The sequence below is a fragment of the Peromyscus eremicus genome, chromosome X (assembly GCF_949786415.1).
Source record: "Peromyscus eremicus chromosome X, PerEre_H2_v1, whole genome shotgun sequence".
In the NCBI taxonomy this organism is placed as follows: Eukaryota; Metazoa; Chordata; class Mammalia; order Rodentia; family Cricetidae; genus Peromyscus; species Peromyscus eremicus.
In genome coordinates, this window is record NC_081439.1 from 57,640,260 (window position 1) to 57,651,782 (window position 11,523).

At 38.7% G+C, this 11,523-nt stretch overlaps 1 protein-coding gene across 1 annotated transcript; it reads right to left on the reverse strand.

Annotated features, from left to right (window-relative positions):
- Positions 1-9,003: 9,003 nt before the first annotated feature.
- On the reverse strand, positions 9,004-11,280 carry Nap1l2 (nucleosome assembly protein 1 like 2). Its single transcript, XM_059251166.1, has one exon. The coding sequence runs from the start codon at positions 10,904-10,906 to the stop codon at positions 9,509-9,511; it is 1,398 nt and encodes a 465-aa protein (XP_059107149.1). The 5' UTR covers positions 10,907-11,280; the 3' UTR covers positions 9,004-9,508.
- Positions 11,281-11,523: the final 243 nt, after the last annotated feature.

The following is an 11,523-nucleotide window of genomic DNA, read 5'->3' on the forward strand; positions in this document are numbered from 1 at the left end:
TCTGTGCACACACAGAAAAATAGACAGACACACAAAAACCCATGTATGCAGAGTCAGGGAGAGTGTGACGGTGTATGTATGAGCAAGCAGACTATGGAGGAAGTAGATTACATATTGTATGCCTGAACTAAAGTTTTATTATCTTAGAACACATAGACCAATAGAAAATTAATAATGTTTATTTTTAAATGACAAACAGGAAACTGCTTCATTTTGAACATTTGTTTCTCTTTTTAAAATATGTCTTTTGGCAAATAATTTGAAGAAAATGCATCTCACAGATGTGTTCTGTTTCTTTTAAAAAGGTATTCTGCTTTATAAATAACAGACTTCATATTGCATATATTTGTATGCTAACTGAAAGCTCGTATGTTATATACCTATGGTTTACATATAGTTTCACATAATTTTTATTTTCTATATTCTATTTGTCTCTGGGTACCACATATTTAAAATAAGATTCATAATATATTTGTTGGCCACTCTTTTAGTCAGTGTTCTATTGCTGTGAAGAGACACCATGACCATGTCAACTATTATAAAAGAGAACATTTAATTGGGGCTTGCTTACAGTTTCAGAGGTTTAGTCCACTATCATCATGGTTTGTAGCTGGAAGTTTTCTGGCGTCCCACCTGGCCATCAGTCAGGACAAATGTCTCCCATTTGTGACCCCCAAGTAAACACACAGAGGCTTATATTAATTAAGAACAGTGTGGCCATTAGCTCAGGCTTATTACTGACTAGCTCTTACACTTAAATTAACCCATGATTCTTATCTATGTCTAGCCATGTGGCTTGGTACCTTTTCTCAGTTCTGCCTTGTCGTCTTGCTTCCTCTGTGTCTGGCTGGCGACTTCTGACTCACCCTTCCTCTTCCCAGAATTCTCCTTCTCTGCTTATCCCACCTATACTTCCTGCCTGGCTACTGGCCAGTCAGCATTTTATTTATCAACCAAACAGAGCAACACACATTCACAGCATACAGAACGACATTCCACAGCACTTCCCCTTTTTTGTCTAATCAAAAAGGAAGGTTTTAACTTTAACATAGTGAAATTATATATAATAGAACAGTTATCAAGCAAGAATTACAGTTAAAATATCTAGTCTATTTGTATTTGGCAAAATTAAAGAAAATATTTTATCTATCCTATATTTGTGAGTCTAAAGTTTCATATCTAATTTATCTTTTATCATGACTAAGGAAAATTATAATTATAACTACCTAGTCTTCAACTACATCAAAGACCTCAAAAGGATATAGTATTACCTACATAAAAAGGAAGAGCACTGTAAGCAACTTCCAAAAATCTAGAATGACAGAGCAGCTGGCTGCCTGGACAGTCACCCAAAGTTCCTCTGCAATGTTGGGGGCATCCTTCTTCAGCCTATAGACCTAGAGTCTCTCAGTCACTTCTCTGTGTGTCCTGTAGAATGACTGGAAGTTTCTTCTGCAAAGCAGGAACCTGAAGGACCATTTTGCCAAGCAAAGTTCAGTGGACACCTTCCTATAGGTCCTGCATGTCCAGTTTATACAACATACTGTTAGTCAGTCAACACAAGGGCACTTTTTTACCCAGTGGCTAAGTTTTGCCACAAAGAAAGCAAACTCCATAATGAGTTTATTCAATGCTTATCATTCCTCTTGAAGTAATTGATGCTGTCAGGAGCAGACATGTCTCATTGTCTAGAAAAGTCTAAGTTTTTTAAACATTTAAATGCTGTATTCTGTAGGTCTTTGAAGTGTTTGAGTATTACCTACCTAATTGAAATATATCTATTTATACCTAGAAAACTTAACTGACTATAAGTTTGATTATCACAGATGACTAATTATTAATCTGTATTTCTCAACTATACACTACAATTTAAAATGAGTTGCACAAAAAATACTTTAAACAAGAGTAGAAATATATATACAGTATAACAAAATTAACTTCAAATTTGTAATAAAATAAAATCTATTTTAAGTTGTTGCTCTTTAAAAGTAGATTCAATAATCTACCCTTTCATCCTATCATATCTATAATATCCCCTTTTTTCTTTAGAAAGATATTGACTATGACCAGTAACAATTTGTAACCAACAATCTAAACAAAGACAGACATCCATAATCCATTCTTTGGGAATGTGGGTGTAGTTTTCTAGGCTACTTCCTGCTGATAGAGGGCACTGATAGTCTTATGGGGATCCTGAGAAAATTCAAGATAATGGTCAAGTCCTGGGAAGACCGGCTATGACTTGTGTTGATAGGTACCATCTGTTAAGGTTCAGGAGGTCTGGCTTGATCAAATCTGATCCATCTTAACCTGCAACAAATCCATAGCCTCCTGTGGAAACAAAAGCAGAGTCTCCTTTCCAAAGCAACATATCCTTAGATCCAAATTTTGAAGTCAAGATACCTTTAGAATACATATATTGGTTTAATTTAGCAGCCTTTATAATCAAATGTCTCTCTCCAATTAGAAATACCAAACACAGTATAATCCAGACTCTCTGTGTGATTTCCATCTTTACGTGGCTTATTTTTTATATTTCTTTTACTTTCCCTTTAAATAGTGTATTTTTTAAATTTTTCTATTTCTTTATATAACTGTCTACATTACTTTTTCTCTCTCTTCCAAGTCTACTTATATTTTTACACACACTGTAAACTGTTTAGAATTTTATTTCATCTGAATCTGTCTCATTGTGAATCTATAATCCTTCTCTGACCAGGAGAGATTTTAAATTGTTAAATTGTGTGGCTAGTACAAAATACGGCAACATTGGCTGCTGACTCCACCCACCTCAGCTTCCCAATATGGTGGTGGTATGTTTACAGCCACCCCTAGACTCTATGCTCTCTGCTGACTCTGGGAGGCAGTGAATCTATGCTTCTCTCCAGCTGCATGTAGCCCAAAACCTTTTCTTTCTTTCCTTTTTTTGTCTGTACTAGCAAAGGCTAAATACACCATGCACCACACTGCGCAGCTTGGAGATGCCACTGTATTCTGTGGTGGGAATCTCCAGCCATGCCACTTAGCTCATGGCGGCTGGTGGTCAGCTCTGTCTTGTAGTCAGCTGTCAGGAGACAAGTCTGCACTGCTGCTGACATGAGACTGTGAGACTAGAAAGCCTAGTGTGGCTCCGTTTCTGTGCGTTCAGAATCTTTAAGCTTTCTTAGGTCTATGTGAATCAATGCCCAACAGTGAGGTGCCAATTGTAGTTGGAAGTTTCTCCAGTTCTGCCAGGCCCCCACAGTCCTGTGGCCTACTTATAAAATAATCACTCAGAAATTATATTAATTATAACTCATTTTTTGGAAGTCACTTGTTTGCACTTCCTGTTTTACTAGGTAATATTATTTCCTTCTCAGGTCTCTGAGGGAGTTGAAGATTAGATAGTTAGAGTTAGAGTTTTCCTTGTTAAGAAATTCAAGAAAGAAACTCACTAAGAGATGTTAAGTGTATAAGTTTGAAAGACATCATAAGATAGTTTTCTGTTGGTAATATAGGTTAGGATAAAAAGTGGATTAGGAACATTTTAGACTTACCAAAATAGGATAGATAATGGGACATTTTCTCTGAATTTGTCAAATACAAATGGACTAGACATTGTTGATGTATTTATTGCTTGTATATATTGTATGATTATTGTACTTATTGTATATAGTTCTTACATTAGTTGTAACTTTTTTATTTTTTATTTTTATTAGACAAAAAATGGGGAAATGTGGTGATACTTCATTTGTGCTGAAATGTGGTGATATTTTATTTGTGCTTTAATAAATAAAACTTGCCTGGAGATCAAAGGAAAAGGGCCAGCCATTATAAATAAACAAAGAAGTCAGGCAATGGTAGCACATGCCCTTAATCCTATCACTTAGCAGGCAGGATCTCTGTGTGTTCAAGGCCACACTAGGGAACAGCCTGGCTCCAGGGGTTCTGTGGTGATATTTTATTTGCGCTAAAATGTGATATTTTATTTGTGTGTTAATAAATAAAGTTTGCCTGGAGATCAGAGGTAATAGCAAGCCATTAACACAAAAGTCAGGCAGTGGTAGCATCCACCCTTAATCAGATCACTTGGCAGGCAGTTCAAGGACACACTAGGAAACAGCCAAGGTGGTGACACACGCCTTTAATCCCAGTACCAACCATAGAGGTCTGGAGGTCTGTGCAGACAGACAGAAAGTGACAGAGCTGTGTAGGAAGAGGAAACTGGGCTAAGAGAGCCAATGAGAGAACAGAACAGAAAAGGCATATAAACATGACTATACAGGAAGAAACTCTCTTTAGAAGCTGCAGAGTTGGTGAGGTGAGGTTAGCTTGTGGTTTGTCCTATTCCTCTGATCTCTCTTTCGGGCTTTAACCTAAATTTCTGGCTCTGTGTTTTTTATTTATTAAGACCATTTAGAAATTCATCTACAATGGTTGGGAGCATGGCAGCATGCAGGCAGACATGGTGCTGAAGAAGTAGCTGAGATTTCCACATCTGTATCTGCAGGTCACAGGAAGAAAGGGACACTGGGCCTGGCTTACACCTTTAAAACCTCAAGTCCCATCCCCAGTGACACACTTCCTCCAACAAGGTCATACCCCTACTCCCTGATGACTAAGCATTCTAATATATGAACCTATGCAGGCATTCTTATTCAAACTACTACAGCCACTGCAAATGGACTGAAATGAATATTGAGCTTAATAAATACAAATTAAAAGCTATAAATATACTTGGTCATGTGGAAATATACCAATAGTAACTGATCTTACTTTTTTTGTGAACCAGGTGTGATGATTTGAATAAGAAATGTCTTCCATAGACTCGGATATTTGAATACTTACTCCCCAGTTGGTGTCAGTGTTTTGGAATAGTTATAGGGAGGTGTAGCCTTGCTGAAGGAAGTAAATTGTTGGAGTGGGCTTTGAAAGTTTATAGCATAGCTTCACTTCCAGCTCTCTCTCTCTCTGCTTCCTGCTTGCAGTTGAGTATGTAATCCCTCAGCTTCCTGTTTCTGCCATCTTGCCTGCTGCTTGCTCCCATGCTCTTCTCCCATAATGGACTCTTATCCCTCTAGAACCATAAGCCAAAATAAAATCTTTCTTTCACAAATTGTTTTGGGTTGTGGCATATTGTCTCAACAACAAAAAAGTAACTAATACACCAGTCTTGTGAATAATTTAAGTACTGCTGCTCAGCTTGCCACTTTGTCTTAGTATTTACAGATGTCTTGGAGGTTGTTATTGAAATGCAAAGTGTATACTTTTATTTTGCTGGCATTGGAAATTAATTAGGAGAATAATTATTATTACTTAATATTAATAACTTAATTGTAGTTTTGAATTTTTCATGAATACAAACATTAATAAATAACAAAGATAGATACATATAGTATTTATATACTTTGGTTATCCAGCTAGTAAATTACAGAGCTGGGATTGGAGTTCAGCTAGCCTGACCTTAAAGCCTAAGCCCTTAGATACATAATACCAAGTACCTTAATGTATTTATCATCATGTATTAAAAATGGAATTTTATTGTATTTTTTTTGTTTTTATTTTTCAGACTATTCCCTAGAAAGACAAAAACTCTCAGAAGTCCTTCCTAACTAACAGTTACTTCAAATATCCTCTGGAGTCCAAAATCACATGAATAATTCACTCTAAAAATTCAAGTATAATCTGGCATGGTGGCACATGCCTTTAATCCTAGCACTCAGGAGTGTGAGTTTGGAGCCAGCCTGGTCTAGAAAGTGAGTTCCACGACTGCTAGGGCTGTTATATAGAGAAAACCTGCCTCAAAAAAAAAACAACAACAACAACAAAAAATCAAGTATAAAGAGAATTAAGATGAAATTATATTTTTTAGGTTTTTTAAATGTTTTAAAGATTTATCTATTTTTATTTTATATGTGTGGGTGTTTTGCATTCATGTATGTCTATGTGTTGTGTATGCAGTGCCCACAGAGACCAGAAGAGGGTGATGGAGTCCCCTGAAACTGGAGTTACAGGTAGTAAGTAGTAAGCCACCTGGTGTGGGTGCTGAAAACTGAATCCAGGTCCTCTGAAAGAGCAGGAAGTGCTCTTAACCATGGAGCAGTCTTTCCAGTCACAATTTTAAAAAATTAAGTTTGTATGAGTATATTTGTCTGTGTCTGTGTATGGGCATGTGCATGCATGAGTGAAGGTGCCTTTGGAAATCAGAAGAGAGAGTCAGATCCCCTGGAGCTGGAGTTACAGACAGTTGAGAACTGCCTGACATGGGGGATGGGAACTGAACCTGGGTCCTCTGCAAGAGTGTTATTACCTGATGAGTCATCTCTCCAGCCTCCAAAGCCTATTTTTTTTTAACATAGTAGGAACCTAAACACTAGTATAGGACTATGTGGTGGTCTGAGGCTGATAGCCCAACCTCAAGGATTGAAAGATCCTTACACTAAAGATAAATCAAAATGAACCTCCCTCCTACCCCAAACTACGGGAGCAATGAGAGCCTCAGATTGTTTCCCTGAGAAAAGGTAAAAGAAAAAGGAAAAGGAAAAGCAATCCCTGACATCAGTAAACTGGCCTGTTCACACAGGTAAGCTCTGTTATTCTCTTGTTGGATATAACCCATTCTGTAGAATAACAACTTCACACAAGATTACTTGGAGTATGTAATAAAATGAGACAAAGCTAGGCCACTTAATTTGTCTAAGTGTATACAAAATAAAAGTTACTATGTGACACACCTTAATATCAAATACCCCCATACTGATGCTAAAAACGTGTGCATCTTTTTTGCACTGTGGGGTGTGTGTGTGTGTGTGTGTGTGTGTGTGTGTGTGTGTGTGTGTGTACATGTACATGCATCTGTAGAGGTCAAAGCACAACTTGAAAGAGTACATTATCTCCTTGATTGTGTGGGTTCTGAGGATAAAACTCAGATCATCAGGCTCAGTGGCAAGTGCCTTTCCCTGCTGAGCAATCTTGCCAGCCAGGCTTCAACTGCTTTACCAAGTATAGCTTTATCATTTTTCTAGTCTTCCCGGATACAACATGACTTAAGATATATTGAGATATAACTAATAAATAGTTCCAAATTTTTCCAGTGTCCAATCTAGAGCAACCCCTCTACTTCCTTAAATATTCCACCGAAGCACACAAAGACAAAATTCTGCATTGTGTTCTGACACTTATGGATCCATTCTGTGGTCCTCTGTGATATGTGTTATCTTTCTCTGCATTGAGGACTAAAAAAGGCTTGGTGAACCCCAGGTGCATTCTTCGCATACATTTGATGAAGGGCACTGACATGAAAGTTATGACAATGGGGTCCTGGCTTGCTATCAATAGGGTCCTAATTGCCTGCTTATTTCTAGGTAAATCCAGAAGCATATTTACCACTCTAGCTCATGAAGACAATAGAAAAGGCCATGGGAAGCTGCAATATGCTAGGCATTCTCTGCAAAACAGCAGGAAGAGTCACCCATGTTCCTGATATTTATCTATTTATTTTTGCAACAGTGTCTCACATAGTCCAAGCTGTTATTAAACACCTTATATAGCGGAAGCTGGCCTTGAACTCTTGATCCTCCTGCCTCCACCTTCCAAGTGCTGGGATTATAGGTGTGCACCACCACCCCAAGCTTTAAAAATATTTTTATGCTCCTGATTTTTTTAGTGCATAGTAGCAGTAACACAATAAAAATAACCAATATTTGTGGGATGAGTTTGGGAGTATTAGTAAATTTCAAAGGTCAACATTAATCATAGTGAAAGTGTACAGTTGTCTGTATTTACAAGATGCACATTGGCAGAATCCTTTGTTTCTTTATAGTAATAGGTTGTCTGTTTCCCTATATACTTCCACTTATTGCAATTCCAAAGAAAATCACCAGAACTTCTATTATCATATCTGGGAGAACTTGACTTTGAAGGTCCTGCTTGGACTGAAATAGAAAGGTCAAAGTTCATATTTTATTCCCCAGTTGAATCCGGCAGAAGTAAGAAAAACAGGTGTGCTAGAAACTTACCTCTCTGGACCACCATCTGAAGGAGGAGGCACGTTCAATAGTGGGCAGCGGAAGAATAAGTCATACCAAAGCTTTTGTTCCACTTGGGTTATAATTCAGTGAAATCACAAAACATTTGGGGTGGAAGTGTGAGCAGGCAGCAATAACAAAACCAAGTTAGCATTTCCTCACCACTCACAGCTTCTATGTGACACAAAAGTGACCAAGAAGGGCCCTTATCCTAGGGGGATAGATGTGATTCTTCATAGAGTTTATCAAAGGGACAACCTGACCAGTGACAACTGCATCCCACTGTCCCCAGTCACTGAGCCCTCCAGTGTCATAAGGTAATATATACAAATGAACCTGAAGAAGGACAGATAAGAAATTTAAAATATAGACTAGCGTTGAGGAACCTGTTATTTCTGAAGAGTACTTACATTATTAAATAGCAGTGAATTTACTGGATTGATTAAAATTAAGGTTTTTGTTTCCCTGCAACCCAATCTGGAGATTAAAATTAGATCAGTTATAAATAACTTTAGAATGCTCATGTTAGACATTGTTGGTAAATTTGCATACATGTATAAACACATACAAAAATAACTGTAGAAAACAAATCAAAATATTAACAGTGTTTATCTTTGATGAAGTAAGAATATGGCTTTTCATTTTAATTAATGTATATTTTCAATATTTTGTATATGTCCTCCAATGAACATACTGCCTTTATAATTAAAATGTTTAATTTTTAAAACATGAAACACCATGACATTTTTATTTATTTTATTTTCCAGTGAAGGAACAGAATATGAAATATATTTTCAGAAATGAAGTGTCCATTTCAATGAATGATTCAATATACTGTAAAAGAAAACTATACACTGTAATCACAATTTATACAATTACACAGAACAATATTTGTAACTTTTGAAAATACTGTAACTCACACTTCAATGATAAACAGTAATTTCAATACAACTGAATTTTAATATTTATCACAGTCACATACAATACAGGAGCCTGTGCACAAGCTATTATCAATAATAAATGTGATTTTGCCTGAAATTCTCAACCATATGCTGGCCTCTTAGGCAGTCAAGCTTTAAATTCTACTGTATATTTACTGCAAAAAGAAGCAGGCACAATAAAATAAAGCCCATTGGTTAGAGCACTAAGAAAATAAGGGACAAAATAGCAAAACACTGTTAGGTGGGTTACCAATATTTTCTTTGTAAACAAATAGCCTCAGTTAGCACTTCTAATAATATTCACAGCCACAGATTAATAGCTACATGGCACAAGGACTTCAGGAGAATTATACTACATACTATATTAATGTCTTTAATTATATACCACAGTCTACATGTTTTGAAAATATCATACCACTGCAATGCAAGGTCAGATTAATGAGTATTTGAATTTTTAAACTGGCATGACAGGAACAATACAGAACACAAGACTATAATTAACTGCTTATGTTTTCAGTAACTGCATGTAGGGCAGTTAATTTCAGAAGCATTTACTCTGCTTTAGCGATCAATGTCTTCCACTAATGCCTCAAGATTTTTGCAACAGGCTTTAACCTCCTCAATTGCAGCCATCCAATCATCATAAATAATTTTGTCATAAATTTCATCATTAACCTCCCTAACTACACCTTCCTGCTGAGATTCAAGTGCATCACCTGAGAAAAATAGCACTGATCTTGGAATTATGTAAGTACGTAAATTATGACCAAGCAAAAAATCATCATTTTCATCCCCTCCGTTTAAGTTGATCCCATGAGGAGAGAAGAAATTGAAGAAAGAGTCCTTGGGAAAATCTTCAGTCACGGTTCGGACTGTTCCCCAGACGCGATGTCTCTGTTTCTTCTTGATGGTCCTCAAAGTGACATTCTTCCCTTCATTCCAATCGATGTCGCAGCCGGTGGCATACTCAATGGCAGTTCCCCTGTAGGGGTGGGGATCATAGCATGCAAGCTTTGACTTCAGCACATAAGTCTTTGTCAACAGCTCGTTTTTGAAATATTCATTGGGTTTGAAGTGAAATTCAAGTGTGAAGCTGAGAGGCTCACCAGGTTCCGAAAGCTTCACTTTAATATCTGTCAGCAGCTTCAGAATAGGCTCGTCATACTTCTTAATCAAAGGAGTGAGTGCTTCAACGTTTTTTAAAACAGTCAGCCAAAAGTCCGGAATTCCCTTAGGATCCTCTTCGTTATTCTCTTCTCCTCCGGTGGCCCCGGTGCTGTTATCTTCCTCCTCCTCCTCCTCCTCCTCCTCCTCGTCGTCGTCATCATAATCATAATAACAGTCCTCATAACCATCATCTTCATCCACATATTCATGCACCATGCCCTCTTCATTGCCATTGGTCTCTTCCTCCTCTTCCATCTCCTCCTCAAAATAGTCCTCACAGTCTGATTTATATTCACATTCCTCTTCTGTGGGTTCATAGACGGCATTGATGATCTGACGTCTTTTTTCCAGTAAGGGCTGATACATTTCAGCAAACTTCCTTTCAATATCATGAAATTCCCTCAGGAATTTGGATTCCAAATGCGCAGCTCTTGTTTGAAGCTTTTTAAGAGCTAACACGCGGTACTTAACTTTGACTGGGAGACTTTCAACAAAATCGGTATCTAAAAGATAACCGATAAGTCCTTTTGGACGATCTGTATCTGGGTCCTCATCAGTATCCCCGCATTTCCCTGCATCTTCCCCGGACCCTGCAGCAGCTTCTTCACCTTTTCCCTCTTCCCCAGCTCCAACAGCCGCGGATGCTTCACCGCCTTCCCCGCCATCTCCAGGCTCAGTGGAGGCACCTTCACTGCGGTCCTGACATTCCCCCGGCCCCTCCGCCATTACCTGGCTACCAAGCTCTTCTTGGTTGGATTCAGACAGTTCTTTATAATCGGCTGACTCGGCCATTGTTTTCAAAAGATCACCTGCACTTATGGTGGCTAAGCCCGCAGATCAGGGGACCTGACCTTTGCAGGAAGACTCACCAATTATAGCAGATGCGCGGTGGCTGGGCGGAGATGGACCAAACGGTGGCGGCCGGACTGCTGCAGTGATAGCAAGCAGCGAGCGGGGGATACAAGGCGGTGCTGAAGCTGGAATAGCAGGATTGAACCAAGGTGGTCTGGCTGGAGACGCAGGGTCGCCTATGGCTGCCGCGACATGTCCTGAAGAAGCAGACTAGAGACTGCAGAGAGCCGCAGTGGGCAGGCTCCAGCCACGCAGGGGCGGGGACGGGGGAGCGAGCGGAGGCAGAGACGGACCCGGACCTGGTGCCGCAGTATGATTGCGCAGTTGTCTAGGCGTTTTTTTTCAAGTGTATGCAGCTTGCTGCGTCACCCCTTCCCACCCATGACTCTTCTCTAATCTCATTTGCCAGGCTGTAGTGATTGACAAATCCTGAGCCAGTAAATTAGTAGATGAATCGAGTTTTCAACTCCACCTGCCTTCCCAGGTTCTCTAATATGGCGATTCGTCCACCTATGACTCATCTTCAATCCCATACCCTGTGGAATTTTGTAGAAATG

Coding starts and splice junctions, on each gene's coding strand:
- Nap1l2 (XM_059251166.1), bottom strand. CDS start 10,906: ATGGCCGAGTCAGCCGATTATAAAGAACTGTCTGAATCCAACCAAGAA.